Raw genomic sequence first — 24,519 nt, forward strand, 5'->3', positions numbered from 1 at the left:
CTTACGTTCCTAATCTTTCAGATTTGAAAGTGAAAACATTAGTACACCAAAAAGCATACTATTTATATCATTCAATCAGACAAACACTATTTCAAATATCTCAATTAATTCCACATACATTCAAATTAAGTATTCAGATATATTTCCTTTGAAAGACAAGTAATTTAATATATTTGATAATACACTTGGAAAGTATTCTACAGTATTTTCAAATACTTATTTCAAATATTTTCAGATACCTGAGTTAAATGCATGGGGGTGTATTTGAGTCAGTGTATTTGAAATATGTCTTCCACATATCTGTACCAGATGTACTGTCATTATTATATTTGCACTGATGTCATGCTGAAATTAACATAAACCCTGCAGCAAAACAAAGCCACACATTATACAGATGGATATTACAATACCACTGAAACTGTAATCAGCTAACAGAATGGTGTTTTGTCTCATACGGTCATATGGAGGTGGATGGTCAAACATTGATCTTGACCTCTATTGATTTACACACTGAGTTGTGTTTTGTTTGAATGCCGGCTGTTGGTGGAGATAAAAACAATAGGAACTGGGTTTAGTCATTGAAGGCAGTGGGTCAAAAGAGTTTGACCCTCCTGATCTCATGCAGGAAATGAAACACTACTAGTTGTGGAATTGTTAGGTTAGATTACTCGTTGGTTATTACTGCATTGTCGGAACTAGAAGCACAAGCATTTCGCTACACTCGCATTAACATCTGCTAACCATGTGTATGTGACAAATAAAATTTGATTTGATTTGATTATTTGTATTTATTAAGGATCCGCATTAGCTGCTGCCAAGGCTAACTGTTTTCATTTTTTTAACCTTTATTTAACTAGGCAAGTCAGTTAAGAACAAATTCTTATTTACAATGACAGCCTACCGAGGAACAGTGGGTTAACTGCCTTGTTCAGGGGCAGAACAACAGATTTTTACCTTGTCAGCTCTGGGATTCGTCCAGCGCTCTTACCACTAGGCTACCTGCCGTCATAAAATAATTTACGATAAAACACATCATATAACATTATCATCATATAACATAATTACACATATCTACAATACAAAATGTATAATACCACCATAAAACAATAATACAATGTACGTGTGTGTAGAGTGCGTGTGTCTGTACCTGTGTGTGTGTGTCTTCACAGTCCCCGCTGTTCCATAAGATGTTTTTTATCTGTTTTTTTATCTGATTCTACTGCTGGCATCAGTTACCTGATGTGGAATACAGTTCCATGTAGTCATAGTCATAGTCAGTCTGTTCTTGGGGATTGTGAAGAGACCTCTGGTGGCATGTCTTGTGGGATATGCATGGGTGTCCGAGGTGTGTGCTAGTAGTTTAAACAGACCGCTCGGTGCATTCCACTTGTCAACACTTAAAAAACAAGTAGTGATGAAGTCAATCTCTTCTCCACTTTGAGCCATGAGAGACTTACTTACTGACTTCATTGTCCTCATGGGGAAATGTTGTTGCAGTGTCATGTACACATTTAAAGTGGCGTTTAAATACAAAACAAAATTGACAATACAACTTTCATAATAGTTACATACCAATAAAACTTTTTTTTTAACGACTAGCCTACTGGCCTTACTGAGTCGATAGGAACATTAGTCCGAGCTATTTAGGAGGGATATCACACCTGGCACAAATGATTGTCTAGTTCTATTTTTCTTGCTGAGGGGTGCCCTATACCTGCGCCCAGAGGGGAGTAGTTCAAAGTCCGGGTACAGGGGGTGGCTTGGGTCTAAAATGATTTTGTGAGCCTTGCGGAGGGTCCTGACCTTAAAGATCTCATCCAGGCCTATCTGTTTGACTCCAAGTACCTTGCTTGCTGTGGTGATAATCGTTCTCAGCATATTTCTCTGGCTGACAGTGGCATTGCCAAACCAACAAACAAATACAGACATGCATATCATTAATGTTAACTCTGCTGCCCTGTTCTAAGCCAATTGTAATTTTCCTAAGTCCCTCTTTGTGACACCTTACCACACGACTGAGCAGTAGTCCAGGTGTGACTAATCTAGGGCCTGTAGGATCTGCCTTGTTGAAAGTGTTGTTAAATAGGCAGAGCAGTGCTTTATTATGGACAGACTTCTCCCCATCTTAGCTACTGTTGTATCAATATATTTTGACCATGACCATGACACTCCAGTGATTCACCAAGCAGTTTAGCCACATCAACTTGCTCAATTTCCACATTATTCACCACAAGATTTAGTTGAGGTTTAGCATTTAGTGAATGATTTCTCCAAAATACAATGCTTTTAGTTTTTGAAAATGTTGGACTAACATATTCCTTGCCACCCATTCTGAAACTAACTGCAGCTCTTTGTTAAATGTTGCAATAATTTCAGTCGCTGCAGTAGCTGACGTGTATAGTATTGAGTCATCCGCATACATAGACACACTGGCTTTAAAAAATATTGAAAAAAGTAAGGGGCCTAGACAGCTGCCCTGGGAATTATACCTGGATTAAGTTGGAGAGGCTTCCATTAAATAACACTTTCTGTGTTACTCTTTATCCACAATATAGCAGGGGGTGTAAAGCACCACCATAGCACCATTTTTTTTACCAGCAGCAGACTATGATCGATAATGTCAAAAGCAGCACTGAAGTCAAATAAAACAGCCCCCACAATCTTTTTATCATCAATATCTCTCAGCCAATCATCAATCATTTGTGTAAGTGCTGTGCTTGTTGAGTGTCCTTCCCTACAATCATTCTGAAATTATGTTGTCAATTTGTTTACTGTGAAATAGCATTGTATCTGGTCAAACCCTTTTTTTTAAAGTTTACTAAAGGTTGGTAACAGGCTGATTGGTCAGCTATTTGAGCCAGTAAAGGGGGCTTTACTATTCATGGGTAGCGGAATTACTTTTGCCTCCCTCCAGGTCTGAGGGCACACACATTCTAGTAGACTTAGATTGAAGATATGGCAAATAGGAGTGGTAATATCGTTCGCTATTATCCTTAGTAATCTTCCATCGAAGTTGTCAGACCCCGTTGGCTTGTCATTGTTGTCTGGACAACATAACTTTTTTCACTTCTTCCAGACTCACTTTACGGAATTCAAAATTACAATGCTTGTCTTTCATAATTTGGTCAGATATGCTTGGATGTGTAGTGTCAGTGTTTGTTGTTGTCAAGGCATGCCTAAGTTTGCTAATAATTAAAGTAGTTGGCAACATCAGTGGGTTTTGTGATGAATGAGCCATGAATGATGGAGCTGAGTAGCCTTTTTGCCCAAAGTTTTATTTAAGGTGCTCCAAAGCTTTTTACTTTTGGTCTTTATATCATTTATCTTGTTTCACAGTGCAGTTTCATCTTCTTTTTATTCAGTTCAGTCACATGGTTTCTCAATTTACAGTACGTTTGCCAATTGGTTGTGCTGCCAGACTTATTTGCTATACCTTTTGCCTTATCCCTCTCAACCATACCATTTTTCAATTCCTCATCAATCCAAGGGGATTTAACAGTTTTTACAGTCATTTTCTTAATGGGTGCATGCTGATTAGTAACTGGAATAAGCAATTTCATAAATGTGTCAAGTGCAGCGTCTGGTTGCTCTTCATTACACACCACAGACCAGCAAATATTATTTACATCATCAACATAAGAATCACAACAAAACTTATTGTATGACCTATTATACACTATATTAGGTCCATCCTTTGGAACTTTGGTTTTCCTAGATATGCCTATTATATTGTGATCACTACATCCAATGGATTTGGATACTGCTTTAAAGCAAATGTCTGCAGCATTAGTAAAGATGAGATCAGTACATGTTGATGATTCCATTCCTGTGCTGTTTGTACTTATGTGTTGCATGCCCTGTTGAAAAGGCTGTAGAGAGCCCATGTGAAACAATTAGGTAAAAATGTATAATTACTTTCATGAATAAATCTTCTTAAACTATATAAGTAATGTACATATTATTAATCAATGAGTATGTCATAACATTCATAAGCATTTATAAGCATTGTGAGCAATGCAATTAATAAGAAATACCAACATTTTAAAAATATTTATAGGTAGCCTATTTAGTCTTCATAAAGTACAGTTGTCGGAAGTTTACATACACCTTAGCTAAATACATTTAAACTCAGCTTTTCACAATTCCTGACATTTAATCCTAGTAAAAATTCCCTGTCTTAGGTCAGTTAGGATCACCACTTGATTTTAAGAATGTGAAGAATGTGAAATGTCAGAATTATAGTAGAGAGAATGATTTATTTCAGCTTTTATTTCTTTATTTCTCAGTGGGTCAAAAGTTTACATACACTCAATTAGTATTTGGTAGCATTGCCTTTAAATTGTTTAACTTAGGTCAAACGTTTTGGGTAGCCTTCCACAAGCTTCCCGCAATAAATTGGGTGAATTTTGGCCCATTCCTCCTGACAGAGCTGGTGTAACTGAGTCAGGTTTGTAGGCCTTCTTGCTCGCACACGCTTTTTCAGTTCTGCCCACAATTGTTCTACAGGATTTAGATCAGGGTTTTGTGATGGCCACTCCAGTACCTTGACTTTGTTGTCCTTAAGCCATTTTGCCACAACTTTGGATGAATGCTTGAGGTCATTGTCCATTTGAAAGACCCATTTACGACCAAGCTTTAACTTCCTGACTGATGTCTTGAGATGTTTCTTCAATATATCCACATCATTTTCCTACCTCATGACGCCATCTATTTTGTGAAGTGCACCAGTCCCTCCTGCAGCAAAGCACCCCCACAACATGATTCTGCCACCCCCGTGCTTCACGGTTGGGATGGTGTTCTTCGGCTTGCAAGCGTCCACCTTTTTCCTCCAAACATGTATATAAACTTCCGACGTCAACTCTATAACCAAACATTATATTGAAACTTGAATGATGTTGTATATGTATGGGCCAAGGATTACATGGTTTTTGGTCCATGCCTATTTCCCAAACAAACATCTGCTAATATGAGAACTTGTTTAGTGTTAAATATGATAATTAACATTCAAGTAAAATCTCCTGTGACAATGTATTCATTTGAATGATTATGGTGAGGTGGGTAATTGGTGAAGGACATCTCTTTCTGTTCCCTAACTCAATACTTTCATAATCCATCAGCGTTGTCTTCTTGACATCACCAATGCACCTGCACTACCGGTTCTGTGGAGCACTTGGTCATGATCCTATTGAATGAAACAGGCTTCACGTGCGCCCTAAGTAATAGCTTATAGATTTATGTCATGATTGTCAAAAGATATCTGTTTTTCCACTCTGCTATGTCTGGATCCATTCGATTGTTGTCATGGTGAATAATTCGAAGGGATAATTAAGTTTCCTCACTTGAGGAGATCATGACTCGGACAGACGCTTGGACAGACGCTCGGAGAGTCATCCTACCTTCACCAAGCCACGAAGTGGTGATGTGCAGTTCGCAAACGATTTGTTATTTTTGAACAACTCTTTTCATCATGATTTTCTTGTGAATCTTTCAGGTTTTTTGTCCTTGTTTTGACCTGCTGGCCACAATGAATTCTACGCAGGATTAATACGCGCTCCTCCGGCTCAGCAGCTCAAGAGCCCTGGTTTTAAAGTCTATGCTCTGGAGACGTGCCCCGACCAACAACTGTCTGTCATACACTAGGTGTACAAAACATTAGAAACACATTCCTAATATTGATTTGCACCCCCTTTTGCCACCAGAACCGCCTCAATTCGTCGGGGCATGGACTCTACAAGGTGCCGAAAGCATTCCACAGGGATGCTGGCCCATGTTGACTCCAATGCTTCACACAGTTGTCAAGTTGGCTGGATGTTCTTTAGGAGGTTGACCATTTTTTATACACACAGGAAATTGTTGAGCTTTAAAAACTCAGCAGCGTTGCAGTTCTTGACACACGCAAACCAGTGCGCCTGGCACCTACTACCATACTATGTTCAAAGTCACAAATCTTTTGTCTTGTGCATTCACCCTCTGAATGGCACACATACACAATCCATCCTTGTCTTAAGAGTAAAAATCATTCTTTAACCTGCGCCCTCCTCATTCTTTAACCCGAAAGGCCACTCAGCAAGAAAGAAGCCACTGCTCCAAAACTGCCATAAAAAAGCCAGACTACGGTTTGCAACTGCACATGAGGACAAAGATTGTACTTTTTGGAGAAATGTCCTCTGGTCTGATGAAACAAAAATAGAACTGTTTGGCCAAAATGACCATCGTTATGTTTGGAGGAAAAAGGGGGATGCTTGCAAGCCGAAGAACACCATCCCAACCGTGAAGCACGGGGGTGGCAGCATCATGTTGTGGGGGTGCTTTGCTGCAGGAGGGACTGGTGTACTTCACAAAATAGATGGCATCATGAGGTAGGAAAATTATGTGGATATATTGAAGCAACATCTCAAGACATCAGTCAGGAAGTTAAAGCTTGGTCACAAATGGGTCTTCCAAATGGACAATGACCCCAAGCATACATCCAAAGTTGTGGCAAAATGGCTTAAGGACAACAAAGTCAAGGTATTGAAGTGGCCATCACACGGCCCTGACCTCAATCCTGTAGAACATTTGAGGGCAGAACTGAAAAAGCATGTGCGAGCAAGGAGGCCTACAAACCTGACTCAGTTACACCAGCTCTGTCAGGAGGAATGGGCCAAAATTCACCCAACTTATTGTGGGAAGCTTGTGGAAGGCTACCCAAAACGTTTGACCCAAGTTAAACAATTTAAAGGCAATGCTACCTAATACTAATTGAGTGTATGTAAACTTTTGACCCACTGAGAAATAAAGAAATAAAAGCTGAAATAAATCATTCTCTCTACTATTATTCTGACATTTCACATTCTTAAAACAAAGTGGTGATCCTAACTGACCTAAAACTGAATTTTTACTAGGATTAAATGTCAGGAATTGTGAAAAACTGAGTTTAAATGTATTTGGCTAAGGTGTATGTAAACTTCCGACTTCAACTGTATAAACAACCATAATCGCACCAATTTCCATGAAATTTGTATTTTTATGGATGATCCAAATACCTGCTTTTGATTCCTGCAATTTGCCATTCTCATACCAAGCATTCCTCACATTGTTGGTGATGAATATAGATGACCCCCTCACATGTCTGACTGGAACTCGGCAGCAGAAAGACTCAAAGGCAGGAAAAGACCGATGCGCTTTATTGTACCAAACATCATTGCCATGTAGGTCAGTTTGCAGACTAAATTAGTCATAAGAATCTTATGCAATAGATTGAAAATTTGTTATTTCATTACCTATGCAGAAACTTGCCCACCAACACACTATAATTCATGTTATGGATTATATAACAAATCAAGTTTCAAATCAAGTTTATTTTATATAGCCCTTCGTACATCAGCTAATATCTCGAAGTGCTGTACAGAAACCCAGCCTAAAACCCCAAACAGCAAGCAATGCAGGTGTAGAAGCACGGCGGCTAGGAAAAACTCCCTAGAAAGGCCAAAACCTAGGAAGAAACCTAGAGAGGAACCAGGCTATGAGGGGTGGCCAGTCCTCTTCTGGCTGTGCCGGGTGGAGATTATAACAGAACATGGCCAAGATGTTCAAATGTTCATAAATGACAAGCATGGTCAAATAATAATCAGGAGTAAATGTCAGTTGGCTTTTCATAGCCGATCATTAAGAGTATCTCTACCGCTCCTGCGGTCTCTAGAGAGTTGAAAACAGCAGGTCTGGGACAGGTAGCACGTCCGGTGGACAGGTCAGGGTTCTATAGCCGCAGGCAGAACAGTTGAAACTGGAACAGCAGCAAGGCCAGGTGGACTGGGGACAGCAAGGAGTCATCATGCCAGGTAGTCCTGACGCATGGTCCTAGGGCTCAGGTCCTCCGAATAACACATTGTTTATGTTGAGAGGGAGTAAACCCCAAAGGCTGTTTGTGTAACAATTTAACTTTAGTCCGTCCCCTCGCCCCGACCCGGGCGCGAACCAGCAACTGCACACATCAACAACTGACACCCACGAAGCATCGTTACCCATCGCTCCACAAAAGCCGCAGCCCTTGCAGAGCAAGGGGAACCACTACTTCAAGGTCTCAAAGCGAGTGACGTAACCGATTGAAACACTATTAGCGCGCACCACCGCTAACTAGCTAGCCATTTCACATCCGTTACACTCACCCCCCTTTCAACCTCCTCCTTTTCCGCAGCAACCAGTGATCCGGGTCACGGCACCAATGTAACAGTTTAACTTTAGTCCATCCCCTCGCCCCGGGCGCGAACCAGGGACCCTCTGCACACATCAACAACTGACACCCACGAAGCATCGTTACCCATCTCTCCACAAAAGCCGCGGCCCTTGCAGAGCAAGGGGAACCACTACTTCAAGGTCTCAAAGCGAGTGACGTAACCGATTGAAACGCTATTAGCACGCATCACCGCTAACTAGCTAGCCATTTCACATCCGTTACACTTGCACACCTGATCTATAGGCTACCAAATGTGGACGGTGGGGCGCAATGATCAATAACCTAGGTTCTATCTGGCACTACCCCAAGCCTACATTTAAGTTTTTATATCACCTTTGGTCTCATTGTAGCTTTTACTATTTCAACTATTTCCCGATAGCCTGCCTTTTCATTCATCTTATGCAGTGAAGAAATAGTGGACCACTCTGGAAACTGGTTTGAACAGATTATGGCTATAAATCAGGGGCAACTCAATTAATTCAAAGGTAATTTGAGGAAATTCCCAATATTGTGTTGTTCCTTTTGTGTCATATTGGAAGAACACCCTTGGTCTCTGTCATTGGTCTTTCGTTTTGAACGTTTCCTAAACAAGTGTAGACCTAATTTAACGGTAGTTTGTTGAGCGTAGGCCTCTCTCTTAAATACGCTGTCTTGGCAAGGAAGCATGTAACAAACACTATTTTAGTGCGTGTTATTTTTAGTTGTGGTGTTAACGACTAACATAGGAACCATATAACATTGGATTGCAGTTAATTCGGCATTTAGTAGGCCTCTTCTACGTGGCGTATTCTGGGCTCTATGCCCTCCTGGAACTGCGTCTGAATTACCCCACATTTCATGTCGCATCCTTTGCTGTAGCTATGATTGTAAAACACATTATCCACAGCTGCACTCTATGATAATTCCATAGCATTTTTTGTGTTGTGTTTTGTTTCCAGATGTCCTTACAGCAAAATAGCCAATATATCCTGCATGAACCACATAAGCAATATGCCTTTGCCAGATGTATTTTCTGAAATGTGGTCCAAATAGTTAGATGTGCAATGAGGACTCGAGACGGGGAAAGAATGTCATTGCAGTTTCGTATCCTCAAAGACGTTCTAGACTAATGCTCGAGAAAGTGGTAGCGTTTCCTTTACTATTTCCCGTTACTGTTGGCCTAGCGACATCTATCTGTTCCTTGGGCTACACATAAGGGCAGGAATTGACATACTGAAGCTGCGAAAGAAAAAAAAAGGGGATATCATCTCTCTCGACTGCGTTCTCCCTCTCTCTTCGCGTAAAAATCAAAAGCTACAAACACTTTGAATAGTCATGAAATTAATATCCAGAAGGACTGCAAGATAAAGATATAATGTGCGGTGATTAACTGCATAGACCTACTCTATGCGGCCCAGAGACCCTTTCGCTAGAGATGAGAAAGTGCGTTGAGGGAGGTAATCCCTTCCAGTCTCTGACGTGTCTTTACCAAGGAAACCCACACGCGTGTCCTCTGACGCAACTGCCCATTTCAGGAAACATGCGTCAATGGACCGTACCAAATCAGACAAACGATGAGTCTCACCTCCAACGGATTTTATATACATGTGCATTAACATTTAGCATAAACATAATAAATCACCTTTAACTATGTTATGTATAAACAATAAAACAGATTTACGATACTGTGTGCTGATTTTTACAATCTTAGCTATGATAACCCCTTCCCAAGTGAAGTGTCTACGCCCAGAGACAGTGACGTGAGGAGCCGTTAGCGTTGATAAGCGGTTGCATTTCTTCGTATTACCATTAAAGTGAGTCATCTTAGGAAGTGCGGTGAAGGGACATAGAAAGAAATATAGAACTGTTCCAAGGGGTAGCTGAAATAAATGTGTCGCGGGGAAGGGATTCTATAGAGTAGGCTGAGGTGGAAAGCAAACATAAAGCCTCTGTCTGTGACTCACACGCAAAACGGGTCTATTCTCCGTCAACTCTGTTTTGACAGCGAAAGTAGGTGCCCTACTGACTTTTTTTCTTGAAGCTGGCTCTTGTAGCACACCTGAATAGGCTAGCAGTGGAGGAAAGAACAATAGCTGAAGTTATTCTCAAGGAGAGAATTATTTGGAGTGGACAAAAAATCAAATAATTTCTGCTTTACTTCTTGGTAATTGCTTTAAGTTATTTCATTTCAAAGAGACTGGATTTATTGCACTAATAGCCAGGCTATTTTGAGAATTGTTTTGGGGGGGATATCAGTGTTTTAAAGACTGTTCAAGTTGGTCACTTTCCAATCTGCTCCACTTTCGGCACACAAAAAGGGATTGCACTGTCAGAGATTTTCTGTCAGAGGATTTTTTGAGAGCGTCGGAGCTCATATCATCTACTGAAATCTTCCTCTTTCCTGGATCATGTACCAGGACTACTCCGTGAACTACGACACCTCGTCCCGCGGCAGCAGCACTTCTCCGGCCCAGCCAGAGTCATTCACGAGCGGCAGCAGCACGATCGGCAGTCCGATCTCTACCTCAAGCTACCAGGTAACCAACACTATGTATTTTCTCTTCTCTCAAAGGAAAATATTGATATTCACAACTATCATTTGTTTAATTTAAGTTTCATTGTATCGAAATGTCACTGCAGTTGTCTATGAGTTACTACCCACTGATACACTCTTCGATTGGTAGGACTAACTTGATGCGTAGCTACAGTATTGGCAAGGCTATCACGCTGTGCGTAATTATCGGAGTGCAATGCAATAGAGGTGCATGATATCTTTCTAATATATTGCTGTCAAATTTTATTTTTGAGAATTATTAAGAATATTATATTTATATTGAATATGTTACTCCAAACTATAGCCTACTGCTGTAGAGCCTTTTTCTTTACCTTTGGAAAGAGCGCGCCGCAATATCCTGTGATATTACCCGAATCTGAGCGCGCTATAGCCTGGGATATTATTCCAACATTTCCCGGACCTGCTCTATGCAATAAGATAATTTAATAGATTATATATATATGGCTCAGGCCAAGACACCAGTGCGCGAGTGAAGTGCATAAAAAGGACGAAAATGACCGACCCATGCCGAATTTATTTTGAATGTCATGAAACCTAACTGCAGAAAATGACTTGCTGACAAGTGATTGTCATCTGAATTTCCATATACAATCAGGTATTGCACAGTCGCTGTACTTTAACACCCACGTGTTGCACTGCTATGGGACTGTGCACCAGAAGTTAACGGGAGGCTTTATTGGAAAATACATATTTTGTAAACGGAAAATGTAACTTTCGAACGTGTTTAAACTGTTTCGTCCACAGATAATGTAGCCAAAATCGTATTATAATAACTTTTGGATGAGTATAATCTGCTATCATGAATTATTATACACACCAAACTGCATATAGATTGCTACGTCATTTTTGTCAATGCTAATTGCTCTCAACATTTTTCCTGCAAGATATGGATTGAAATAAAAGTACTGGGGACATTTGGTAGGCTATTATTGGATCACGCCGTACTTGGAATGCTTAAACCAAAGGGCTACCTTTTCCCTTGCGCACTGGATAAAAACTTTATTCATGCGCACAATTTGGTCACCTTGAACAAACACGCACTGGTTCTCCCAATTCTTCTCAGTGTCTTCTTGGCACAGAGATATGTCTCTGACCTGATGATGATCAGTGCTCAAACTGTAAAGCGAACAGTGCAACAATGAATCTTGACTAGGACTCCTCTTTAGTTCTGCAGCAAGGCCTATAGCGTCAGTCAGTGGTGGTACGCTGTGTACACTATGGACAACCAGTCGACGCTGATACGCCAAACGGTTCGACCCAAAGCTTCGAGGTGTGTGTTGCAGATGAGCAACATGTAGTCATGCACTGGAAGATGTTGGCGTGACTTGGAAACTGCGGGTTAAAAAGCTTATGAAGCGTCTCTGAATGCGCCCTCGGGGATGTTGGAGAACATGGAGACATGGAGGCTGGAATTTCCTCCAGGTGTCCTATTGTGATTACATTACCTTTTTTTTTACCTGCCTCCCGTTCTCTCATTCTGAGATGTGATGCTCAGTGGCTATAATTGAGGAACAACCATATATATCAGCGTGTCACACCTCATGTCTCCTTCCAATGAATGCTGTTCCAGTCAAATATTCCCTTTTTAAATTAAGATGTAGCCTATCGATAGTTTTTACGAAGGCGACAGAGAGACATGTTTCCAGTTGTTTTTATGTTGGCAGTATCCAGTGGCCACCCCACTTTTTAGCCAAGTGTTTCAGCCTAGCTCAGTGCTTTTTGTGGTGGTGGGGTTGAGCCAGCAGAAAATGGGAGCATTGCGCCGTGATTGGCTCAGTGTTCTGTCACTCATGGGGACAACACGTCATCGCCTAGCTTTAGTCCTTAAGTAAGGGTAGACATCCCAAATTTTGGCCCTTTGGGTCCTGCCATAATTATTACAAGTGCCCTTCTAAGAAGGCTCAAGGTCATTGGCCACAGATAAAATGACGTCAAATCACGTTATATGTACAGTAGCTTTAATTGGACTGATCATGTCAACATCTTACTTTCAAAGTCTTAGCTATCAGTCATCATGAATCAAGTCGACAATCTACTGGCAAATCCGTTTTAATCCTTGTCATATGAAAAGAAATGGTGAAGAAAAATTATAAATAAAACGTATTGATGCTCATCGGCCATTGGGCATAAAGATTACAACAAGTTGGAAATCGCAAATTCAACAATGAGTCGTTTGGAAGGAATCAGTGGCTAACTGCAAGCAATGCAAAGCAACCTCTAATGTTAGCCTGCTATTCAATGGAGTGGCTTTTTTTTTTTTTAAGTTCCCACCATAAATCCAGAGAATGCCAGACTTTGATAACAAAGTTTGATGATAAAATTTGCTCACATAGGACCGCGGTGCCACCTTCACAAGGGGAGTCCAAAAATGTATTTTATGCTGCTGCATAAATGATGTAATATGCAAGGGAGATATGTATACTGTAGTTAAAGTAATACTAAGTGTATGTTGTGAAGTAAACTGTTAGTAGCCCATGTGCCTCACCCTAATAATTTGGTCTATTTTCACCAATTGTGAACACATCGTTCGTAGCTGGTGTCTGCTTGTTTGCCAACTTTTTTGTACAGCTTTGACAGTGCTACTGATAGTAGTGATGGCGCTTGGCTTGCACGTGAAAATTCAGCACACACAACATTCTATAATAGAATTGTGTTATTTGACAAGTCAAATTTAAAGCTTATTTAACGTGTCAAGTAGTGTTATATGACGTATCTTTTTTGACATGCAAAGACCCAAACGGTGTTCAATGTGCCTCACCCTAATCATTTGGTCTATTTTCACCTCTTAATTTCACCTACTGTTCTAACTTGATTGTGTACATGTAGCCTATAACATGTTTTAGAGAAATGTAATATTGTAAGAGTTTTCATTGTCTTATATGCCCCTTTATTTATCCTACACTTCTGACGGGGAGTACACTGTAAGAACGGCCCATGTTTTAAATTCTGTCGCTTATATTGACTGCGTCCGTCGTCGCTCGGTCATTACTGTCTTAATCGAAATGACGGATTGCCTCTTATCCGCTTGTCGTCCCCTTATGCCATAGTTTGTACATGACAATTGTCAGTAGAAACCACATTTGTTTAAGCAAGTCAGCCATATCAGCTATGTTTTTTAAAAGGCAGTAAATGAGGCTGAATGAACTGTTTCGCTGCCAGACAAGGCTCTGCTGAAAGCTAGGTGTAGCAGTGGTAAGGTGTTTGGACTGTTGTTGGGACTCTGCTGTTGGGACAGCTTTTATGTAGACCCTAACAGTTTGTGTGCACCGTTTGTCACCGTTATAGTGCAATTATTGTGTTGAGTATTGGCTTTGCTGGCATGCATCCCACTTTTTTAAATTTTCTGCCCCACCATGATTTACATGCTAAAATAGCCACTGGCAGTATCACATGTACAACCTGCTGTAGGCCTACTGGCACATGGAAGGGAGTTTCTGTGCTCGCTACAATCGGAAGGTTGTTCTTTCATACACCGGTGTTCTAATCTTATTTCTTATAATGGACATAGTCTGTTCAGATCTCCTTTTAATAAGACAAATGTGGGAAGTGTGTCTCATTTTTGTAGGCCTATTAATCAGTTGACTGGAAGCGTTAAGACGGGTGCCAATTTTACGTGCGACTTTATCAGTTGGATTTTGTCATTATGACGGCGTCTGCTTCTGCCAAATGGAACCAGTGGGCGTGCAGAAGCACAATAGCTGGACTGGTCATAGTTTAAGTTGGTCTTTTGAAATGAGCCTACACATCAAATGACCGTATGGGCTACATCAGCTTCGAGATAGTCAAGCATTGCCATTGGTGCTTTCTCTACCCTGGAAGGGTTTAGTTTTATGCAGGCAAAAGTTCCTGGAATTTTACATCATCCTTTAGTTTTCTGGGGGCGGAGGACAAGTATTCTGTTTGTTTAAGTGGTCTGGTTTCTTTCCTCTTACAGCAGTGGGCAAGTCCCAGTGAGTTATTAAGGACCAGAATCCGGGAAAGCGGGGAAAGGGGGCAACACCTGTGGAGCTGTTTTCCGGCACACGGGGCACTAGGACTGACATGATGGCCTATGGGAGACTAATCTCGGTGCCAGGAAACGTGTAGGCTACGTGTTTTATTTGGACCCTGCACCTGAAATGTTTCCAAACAATGGTGCTTTTCATGCATTTTAATTAGTTTGCCCACGGTCGATTCACCTATTGTCTCTAAAATCAAGTTTGCACAATTGCCTTCCTTGACATATTTTCATATCCCCCCTCTTTATGTATGTCCTCTCCGTGTAGCAACAGGCACTGCAATTTATTGTAACCAACCATTAGATTACTCAATTTATAACTTTACCTTCTGGTTAGTTACCTGCCCCTGGGATTTATGAATGCAATGGAATTTTCACTGTTGCCTCACTTCTGGAATGTATTGGCGGGGGACCTGGCTTTTCTCTCTAGCCTAATATAATGCGGCTTCCGACCTTACTGGAACTGATCGTTTTACGCACATGCTTGACATATCCCAAACACGTCTCACCACAAGGACATAATGGATGAATTAATCATCGAACATTGTAAGAGCTTTCATTGTCTGTATAATGGACACGCTCACTGGTGTCATATAATGATATTGACCTAAAGGCAAGGATATCATCAAAATATTGTCCTATCACCATAAAGGTGCCTCATGAGGGCTTAAGCAGTAAGCTTTATTCAGTAGGCCTCTACTATATTTTGCTTCATAGATGGTCACTTCTGTGCTGCCACTCACAATGTTGGTAAAATGTCACTGTCTTATGAGCATTATAGTCTTCAGATACCCAAGTAACCTTGATGTCTTACCTAATCTATTTTATTAGATAGGCTACACTTGTATATGGAAAGAGATGGGCCTATCCAGTGATATCAGTGCCAATGCAAAACAACATTATCACATTTTCTGACAGGAATAAACTAGTCATCACACCTTTGTCCTTCTCCATGGATTGTATTTTTTTCCAGAGAGGTGTACAATTCCATACCATGTTGCTCACCAGATGACTTGCTGGTTGACGCAACTAAGCTCTTGTCTCCTATAGCCATAGTAAGATGGAGGCCGCAGCAGCACTAAGGGCTTTCCCGCCATTATTCACTGAATGTGTCACTGACTGCCACTCCGGGGGTTAAACGGGTGAATCTAGACAGTGTTTGTGTGTGGTGTCAGTGATTCACTACTACAGTAGGCTTCAATGCAGAGGATTTGTGAGTATGATTAAGAGTGGGTGACCTGTGTGTGTGTGTTCAAGGAGGTTAAGCTACAGGACTTGGAAATTGATAGCAGAGTCAAATAGCCTACATGTCAAGTGGCGTGTTTTTTTTCTTCTGCTGTTGTAACAAGTGAAATAAATAAGCAAAATTCGATTTAAGCGAAAAAATAAATGAATGGAAATTGAGATCTGTGAAATACAATCACCATTTTGTTATGGGTCTTTCCCTAGAGTTGAAGACACACACAACTTATTTGCTAGGCCCTGCCCCAGAATTTTGGGCAACCAATCGCAGCGCTCCAATGGATAGTCGAGTCCACCACCTGGACAAGGACAAGCTCACTTTTAAATGGTATGAAAGCCTGTGAAGGCTTGTGTTTAAACGGCTGAATAATTTAACAGTGATTCCTGAAATTCAGAGCCAGTTCATGGAGTATTTTGAAAATCTGAAATTATACTTTTGTTACATTATTTGCTAGCCCTGCTGGTTAGCTAGCACTCAGTCTCGACAAACAAACGTTGCTAATGCTAGCTAGCTAGCCACTTAATATATATTGTTTCCTTAAGATGCATGTTAGCTAGCTAAGTTAGCAATGTTATGAATAGAACTCCCATCTGCTGTCGACATGAGGATACGATTTGAGAGCACTAGTTGGCTCCAAAATTGCATGCTGACAGGGAATTCAGAGCCATTCAGTGGCTAGCTACACTACAAATATAATTTTACCAGCTTCCCATGAAGCAATTGTTATAGCAGTCTACCACAACATACCCAAGAGTTTCCTGATTAGCAAGGGGAAGTCTGTTTAATTTCAGTCTGTATTAGAAACACAGTTTGAGATTTCGTGAGTGTTTGAATTGGGCTTCCTGGGAAAATGTTGTCAGAGGTTGCAACAGTAAGCGAAGGATCAACTGTCATCTTGAAATCATCCACTCACCATTTCTCTCCTGATCTGCCCTCTTTCCCCCCCTCCCTTTCTCTTTGCTACCTTTCCTGTATCTAGAAATACCGGGCCGACATGCCTGGCTCTAGCAGTGCCTTCATCCCCACGATAAACGCCATAACGACCAGCCAGGACCTGCAGTGGATGGTGCAGCCCACAGTGATCACCTCCATGTCCAACCCTTACTCACGCTCCCACCCCTACAGCCACCACCTCTCCAACAGCCCCGGGCTCCTGGGTCACACCACCCTCGCCCGCCCGGGTGTCATACGCTCCGTCGGGGACACCCGCGTACGACGAAGGAGAGATGAGCAGGTGAGGACCACGAGTGTACAGATGCGTGTGTTCAAGAGTTACTTATGTCTGGCAGTGTGGAGAGCATCTTGTGGCGGCAAGCAACATTTTAAAATATCTTTTAACATTGTAAAACAGTAGAGTGAGTTCTACTTTCAAAGTACCAAGATGTGAGGAATTTGGCGATATTGAAGATGATGGCTTATAGTTGTAAACCCAAAGCTTCTCTACTTGTTTGCGCTGTTCAGCTTAAGTGTTAATGACAACTCACAAAGTGTGTTCTTTTTGCCCTCAGCTTACCCCTGAGGAAGAGGAGAAGAGGAGGGTGAGGCGCGAAAGGAACAAATTGGCAGCCGCCAAGTGCCGCAATCGCAGACGAGAGCTCACCGATATGCTCCAAGGGGTTAGTTAGACAACTGCACCATACAACGGCACAACACACTCTCCTACGCGTACACACACGAGCACATACACAGACTCGCGCGCACACACACACACACACGCCCCTGTCAGTTTAAATTCCAGAGACTCTATTTGTCAACTTAGTTGCTACAATTCGTCATATGTTGTGCACTTGCAGTACAAACGAAGCACCAAAGCATGAAAAGGGAAAAAACGTATTCCCTTGTGCGGGACAGTTTCATGTTCAGCTCGGTTCACGAACACTTCTCAAACAGTGTTGCATGTATTTATGCGTTGACCTCAAACCAGAACCTTGCGATACTGGTTTGTCTAGGTCTCTAGGAGGACTTTAGCTATTAGCACTAAGCCGTGCTGACAGAAGACAGTGGATGTAAGGGTTTTTGTCTGGGTGCAGACAGCTGTAGACATGGACAGGGCTGGGCCCTAACCCTCCTAGCTAAGCAGACAGCACTAATTAGACTCATTAGCTCAATTACAAAAGAAACAGGGAAGGAATGTGCTGCAGGCGGCTGTCATTATGAATGGGAGATGTTTTATAAAGTGGGAGTTCCATCTCTCATCTCTTACAATTTTGACGAATTCATGGCTACACCCTCCAACTCCCCCACACTGCTTCCAGCAAAAACGCCTTCCCTCCTCCACCACACACAACTCTTTGTTGAATTACCAAATAAGGAAGTGTCATATTCCAAGCATGTCAGCAAACGTATCTTCCTTCTTGTTCTATTGCTCCTATTTTTTTTCTTTTGTGGGGGGGGGAGTCTGCTAGTTTGTTTCCTACTTTCTCATATCTTTTTGTTTGAGACAAAGTTCTCAGACAGGCCTGTGACTTATCTGTGTTCTGCCCGCCCGATCTGGTGACTACAGGCTTCTAAGGGTCTGTCTTTGTCTGCTGGGGCCGTGACACATTAATGACACATTACGCTAGAGGAAACACGGTGTGGTTTGCGTGTTACATCACGTAGCTCCATCTGGGAACAACAATCTTAAAACATGAATGTGTTTTTTGTTTGGACAAAGTTGTAATAGGAATTACTTTTAGTATCAGGATAACGGTCAAACTGGAATGCCAGGATATTCTGACAAATATAGGTTTGAGTTCAAGTCATTTAGGGGCAAGATAGCCAAGATGTATATTGATTGCCCTTTCGCTGTATCTCAACTATATTGCTTAGCAAACTCACAGTGCCTTCAGAAAGTATTCACACCCCTTGACTTTTTCCAAATGTTGTTACAGCCTGAATTTAAAATGAGGTTGTTTTTGTCACTGGCCTTCAGTACACACAATACCCCATAATGTCAAAGTGGAATTATGTAAAAATGTATAAGTGTCATGGACTCACTCTGTGTGCAATAATAGAATAGTGTTTAACATGATTTTTGAATGACCACCTCCATCTCTGTACCCCAAACATACAATTATCTGTAAGGTCCCTCAGTTGATCAGTGAATTTCAAACACAGATTCAACCTCAAAGACCAGGGAGGTTTTTCAATGCCTCACAAAGAAGGGCATCTATTGGTAGATGGTTAAAAAATAAAAAGGCAGACATTGAATATCCCTTTGAGCATGAAGTTATTAATTACACTTTGGATGGTGTATCAATTCACCATGTGACTACAAAGATACAGGCGTCCTTCCTAACTCAGTTGCCGTTCAGTGATTTCACCATGAGGCCAGATACAGAGTTTTAATGGCTGTGATAGGAAAAAACTGAGGATGGATCAACAACGTTGTAGTTACTCCACTATACTAACCTTATTGACAGAGAGAAAAGAAGGAAGCCTGTACAGAATACAAATATTCTAAAACACGCATCCTGTTTGCAACAAGGCACTAAAGAAAAAAATGTGGCAAAAAGATTATGGCAAAGCAATTCACTTTTTGTTCTGAATACAAAGTGTTATGTTTGGTGCAAATACAACTCAATATTTTCAAGCATAGTGGTGGTTGCGTCATGTTATGGGTATACTTTTAATCGTTAAGGACCGGTGAGTTTTTCAGGATTAAAAATGTATGTAATGGAACTAAGCACAGGCAAAATCCTAGAGGAAAATCTGGTTCAGTCTGCTTTCCACCAGACACTTGGAGACGAATTCACCTTTCAGCAGGACAATAACCTAAAACACAAGGCTAAATCTACATGGGAGTTGCTTACCAAGAAGACAGTGAATGTGTCTGAGTTAGTTTTGACTTAAATCTACTTAAAAATCTATGGCAAGACTTGAACATGGTTGTCTAGCAATGATAATTTTGAAAATAATAATGGGCAACTGTTGCACAATCAAGGTGTGGAAATTGCCCGTAAAGACTCACTGCTGTAAGTATTGACTCCGGGGTGTGAATACCTATGTAAATGAGAGATTTCTGTATTTAATTTTCAATAAATTGCTAAATATTCTAAAAACATGTTTTCACTTTGTCATTATGGGGTATTGCATGTAATCCATTTTGAATTCAGACTGTAAAACAACAATGTGGAATAAGTAAAGGGTTATGAATACTTTCTGAAGGCACTGTACTGTACTGTACTGAAATATAATGTGCTTTAGGTTCTTTTTGGGAAACGGTGCACTCTTGTGGTAGCATTAGGTGATGCAGAAACTTACCAATGTGAACCTTAAACAGTGGTTGGGGCTTTGCTGTCTACTCCATACACCAGAAGTGTAATTGAGCTGAATATGAACCCTTCAGATACTGAAGATAAAAAATGTGTCCTTATCAGCTGTTTGTTGTTATGGTTTCCAGGAGACTGAGGAGCTGGAGGAAGAGAAGGCTGATCTACAGAAAGAGATAGAGACACTGCAAAAGGAGAAGGACAAGTTGGAGTTCATGCTGGTGGCCCACAACCCCATGTGCAAGCTGCCAACCAACGATCGCCACCAGAGGGGCCACCACCAGCAGCAATGTGCCCCTCTCCCCCTGACCATGCGCAACAGTCTGGGTCCCCGAGGCCCCATCAACCCCGTTGTGGTGAAGCAAGAACCGCAAGAAGACGACGTGGACGGCAAGTCCCAGCGCTCTGTCATTAAGCCTATCTGCCTTGGGGGAGGTAGTGGGATCTTCTGCGATAGTGACAGCCTCAACACCCCAGTGGTGGCAGCCTCCACCCCAGCATCCACACCCAGTGCCCCCAGCCTCATATTCACCTATCCCAGCATGCTGGAGCCCGAGAGCCCCTCGCCATCCTCTGAGTCCTGCTCGAAGGCTCACCTGCGCAGCAGCAGCGGGGATCAGTCGTCGGACTCCCTCAACTCGCCCACCCTCCTGGCCCTCTGAGCAGGGACAGTTAAGGTGAGGTTGTGGGGGAGGGCGAGCAGCGCCCCCTACCGACTTGGCAGACGAAAAGCACACTCAAACCTGGACCAAGCCAACCATGAACTGTGTTCTTGACACCAGGAACCCTCAAGGGCTAAGCCGCTTGTTTTTCTCATACGCTTCAGTGTGATTTAAAAAATAGATATACCCAAATGTGTGCACCTGTACCAGCCAGTGTCGTCACTTCTTCATTTCAACTCCAGCACCTCAATTTGCTTGTTGAACAATAAACAGATGACATGGAGTTGAGGAAATGCCAGCAAAGCCATTCATGAGGCGAAAACTGTGGAAAGCAAGACATATTTTTAGATCAACATTAAGTAAAGCCATCTGATGACAGTTGCACTCTCCTACGATCAATAAATCACTAAATGAGAGACAGAAATCAGCATTTCCTGACATCCCTCCTGTTTGAAGGATGGATACAGAGACAACGGAGAGATTTCAAAAGCAGATTTATCTTTTTCTTGATTTGTCTCCCTCTCACAGAAACTATTGGGAGACTACAGAGTGTGTTCATAAACATCTGACTTTATTTCCATATCTACTTGTATTTATGGCGTGTGCTAATATTTTCTGAATGTGTGTCCTTGCGTTCTGATGTTGTCTTCTGATCTGCCTGTAGAACAGCAAAATGGTTCACTGGGTAAGCCACAAAGCCTCAGTGTCTCAAAGGAAAAGAGCCAATATTTACTCGATGCCTAGTTCGTCACCAGTCTACTCTTAACATTGATCATAGTATCGATGGCCATCGTATTGGTGTTTTCCTCAGTAACGTACCTGAACTATATTATGCATTTATTACAAGTTTGTGCGATTTACATTGGTGTGAGAGATTTCGTGAGGGATTTCTCTTCTGTGTGGTGGTTGAATACAATTTTTTTTTTTTTTTTAAGGAGCAGCACGGGAGGCATTGGGGTTTAAGGGCTAGAGTGATATCTGAGGAGACATTCAAACAGTGTTCCCTTCTACTTCTAAAATAATGTCATTCAGCAAGACAGTTTGACCAATGAGGTTATTGTGAGCAACTCCTTATACCCCCACTACTGATGGAGAGTTCAACCAGACACTCTGGAGCTTGATTGAAAGTTATCCATTTGTTTTGTATCCGCATTCTTTTTTCCTCTCGCCTGTAACTCAAACTCTGGCTTTGTCAGAAAAAGGGGATTGGATATTGCCCAGTGATCTCAATATTCCCTTGCAATAGGGTAGGTTTCGAAACCAAAAAAAAGACATCTGTATATCATTTGTACTAAAGGAGGGGGTCTGGTTGAACTTTTCAGATGCTACTGTGGTGTGAAAACATGATAATAGTAATAACACTGGCTACATTATTTTGTAATTTCATCATTATTAATGTTCTTATAAGGGGCAACACCAATATGTGGGCAGGTGACCCTGTATATCAACAAGCACATTGAAACCTGTTCACTGGCCATTGTGTGGCCATATCAGACCCATAGCAAAAACAATGCACTTTCCAATTGATGGGACAAATGAGATTCTCTTTACAGCTGGCCTGAGGTGCAAGAGGAATGTCTTGAGGATAATGGTAAAAGAACACTTATTTGTTTGTGTTTTATGGGACAGAGGTTTAAGGATACCAAGCACTGAAATGGATAGAATTGCAATATTTCAGACGTATTGTTTACTTCAAACATTCCTTACATGGTCAGTGGGGTAATGACCTTTGTGGCGATCACAGGACAGAAGACGGACTGAAATATTTTTGTTGTGCTGGGTGCAGCAAATAAGACATAAAGAATTGCTGTTGTGGACTAGTCACATCACTTATTGATCTTTGTTTGGATGGTTATAGTATCACATGATGGCATTTGGACAACAACTCCTATCATGCATTGGGATAAATTGCAGACCAAGAAAAAGATACCAAAATGTAATTGTCGGAGAGTTTCTTGTCTGTTCGAGTCTTTTGAACCCCCTAAAAACACGTAGGAAAGCCATCAACTTTAGATATTCTACTGTACATGTCATTTGCTGTATGTCTTCTGTTTTTGACATCTATTTCTTATTTTTCCAAATGCTTTAATTGTTTAAAATGATTCAAAACAAACAAAAAACAGCAATATGTATCGCAGTGTTTGTTAATTTCGTAATTCTATAAATATAATAAAAAGCATTTTCAACAAGGAATTCTTGAACGCTGTTATTGACCTGTTCATCATTTGTCCATGGGCAATGCAGTGTCCTTATTTTTGTATCTCTGAACATTAGGCACATTTGATTTGAAAGGCGGCGTACCTCTAAATTAGAGCTTGATTCAATCTGTATTGCAGAAGATCCGGGGGTATAGCAGGATGGAAATTTTAAAGTCAATGCTCCCGCATTAATGGAGACTGCATTCATGGTAAACACTGTAAATGTCGGCTCAATCGGAAATTAGGCTACCTTTTAAATTTCAATCGTGCTATACCACAGAGCTTCCTCGATCCCGATTGAATCGAGCCCTTAAGTGGAGTATGAGTAGAGTAAACCACCTGTCATGCAATAGCAGAACATAACACTGCCATAAAAGATGGTGAAATGTCAATACAGGAGGATTCCCAGTGGGGTGGAAATCAGTGTTACACATGCACACATCTTGGTAGGTCATTCTAAGCAGTCAGTTTATCAGAACATGCCTGCAGTGACTACACCTATCGCTGTTGTGAACACATGGCCGATAATTATAGACATTTACAGGTAAGTGGTTGGTGCCATTATCCTTCTCTTTTCAAAAGTTTGTATCAATTTCACAGTATACACTGATCTCTAGTGATCTGGACAGCCAACAGAACAGGGTAAAACACACCGCCACACACCCAACTGCCTGTAGAATCTATTTTGCAGGAAAACCACATCGTCACACTTATGTTTGAGTTTCTTTTAATTCAATTACAGCAAAGAGTCAATGAATTATCAACCTGAAACACTGGGTAGAGAGGCTTAGTGAAAGTGGAGTAGAATGTGTACAGTTGGGTTAGAGTGTCAGAGGAGATGGTGTAGAAGGGCAGAGTGTCAACTGGCCAGTCCAGATACACTCCTATTCTGTTGGAGGGGGCAGGTATGGTAGTCTGCTTACAGTTGCGGAAGGCAGAGTATCTGTACTTAGAGCATTGCAGAATCCAGGACTCCGCTATTTCCTTTATGCCACCCCTAAAAGAGTCCCTGTCCCACTCCACTCTGCCTCCCAGTAACAGCGCCCAGTCAGCCCTTCTCCACACAGCATCTGTGGCCAGACCTCATATTTCGCTGGGTGATCTGGATACAGTGCATTCGGAAAGTACACAGACCCCTTGTCCTTTATCACATTTTGTTACATTACAGCCTTATTCTAAAATTGATTAAATTGTTTTATACCCCCTCATCAATCTACACACACTACCCTAAAATGACAAATTAAAAACAGGTTTTTAGACATTTTTGCAAATGTATAAAAAAAAAAAACTGAAATATCACACTTACATAAGTATTCAGACCCTTTACTCAGTACTTTGTTGAAGTTACCTTTGGCAGCGATTACAGCCTCAATTATTTTGGTGTATGATGCTACAAG

The 24,519-nt window shown here is 41.4% G+C and overlaps 1 protein-coding gene across 3 annotated transcripts; it reads left to right on the forward strand.

Moving 5' to 3' along the window:
• Positions 1–9,998: 9,998 nt before the first annotated feature.
• On the forward strand, positions 9,999–23,117 carry LOC139553137 (fos-related antigen 2-like). 3 transcript variants are annotated; one of them, XM_071365095.1, is made up of 5 exons: positions 9,999–10,204; positions 10,612–10,731; positions 16,989–17,243; positions 17,518–17,625; positions 20,394–23,117. In XM_071365095.1, the coding sequence occupies exons 3-5, from the start codon at positions 17,004–17,006 to the stop codon at positions 20,922–20,924; spliced, it is 879 nt and encodes a 292-aa protein (XP_071221196.1). In that variant the 5' UTR covers positions 9,999–10,204; positions 10,612–10,731; positions 16,989–17,003; the 3' UTR covers positions 20,925–23,117. The 3 variants fall into 3 exon arrangements, with proteins under 3 accessions (XP_071221196.1, XP_071221194.1, XP_071221195.1); XM_071365093.1 differs by having other exon boundaries at positions 9,999–10,731; XM_071365094.1 differs by lacking the exons at positions 9,999–10,204; positions 10,612–10,731 and adding an exon at positions 16,058–16,336.
• The last annotated feature ends 1,402 nt before the right edge of the window (positions 23,118–24,519 follow it).

The sequence above is a fragment of the Salvelinus alpinus genome, chromosome 25, assembly GCF_045679555.1.
Source record: "Salvelinus alpinus chromosome 25, SLU_Salpinus.1, whole genome shotgun sequence".
Taxonomy (NCBI): domain Eukaryota; kingdom Metazoa; phylum Chordata; class Actinopteri; order Salmoniformes; family Salmonidae; genus Salvelinus; species Salvelinus alpinus.

Bases quoted from the DNA above. Each gene is read 5' to 3' on its own strand.
- LOC139553137 (XM_071365093.1), top strand. From the start codon at position 10,603: ATGTACCAGGACTACTCCGTGAACTACGACACCTCGTCCCGCGGCAGC. The intron at 10,732-16,988 runs GTAACCAACACT...TCCTGTATCTAG, and splicing joins TCTCTACCTCAAGCTACCAG to AAATACCGGGCCGACATGCC. The intron at 17,626-20,393 runs GTTAGTTAGACA...TATGGTTTCCAG, and splicing joins TCACCGATATGCTCCAAGGG to GAGACTGAGGAGCTGGAGGA.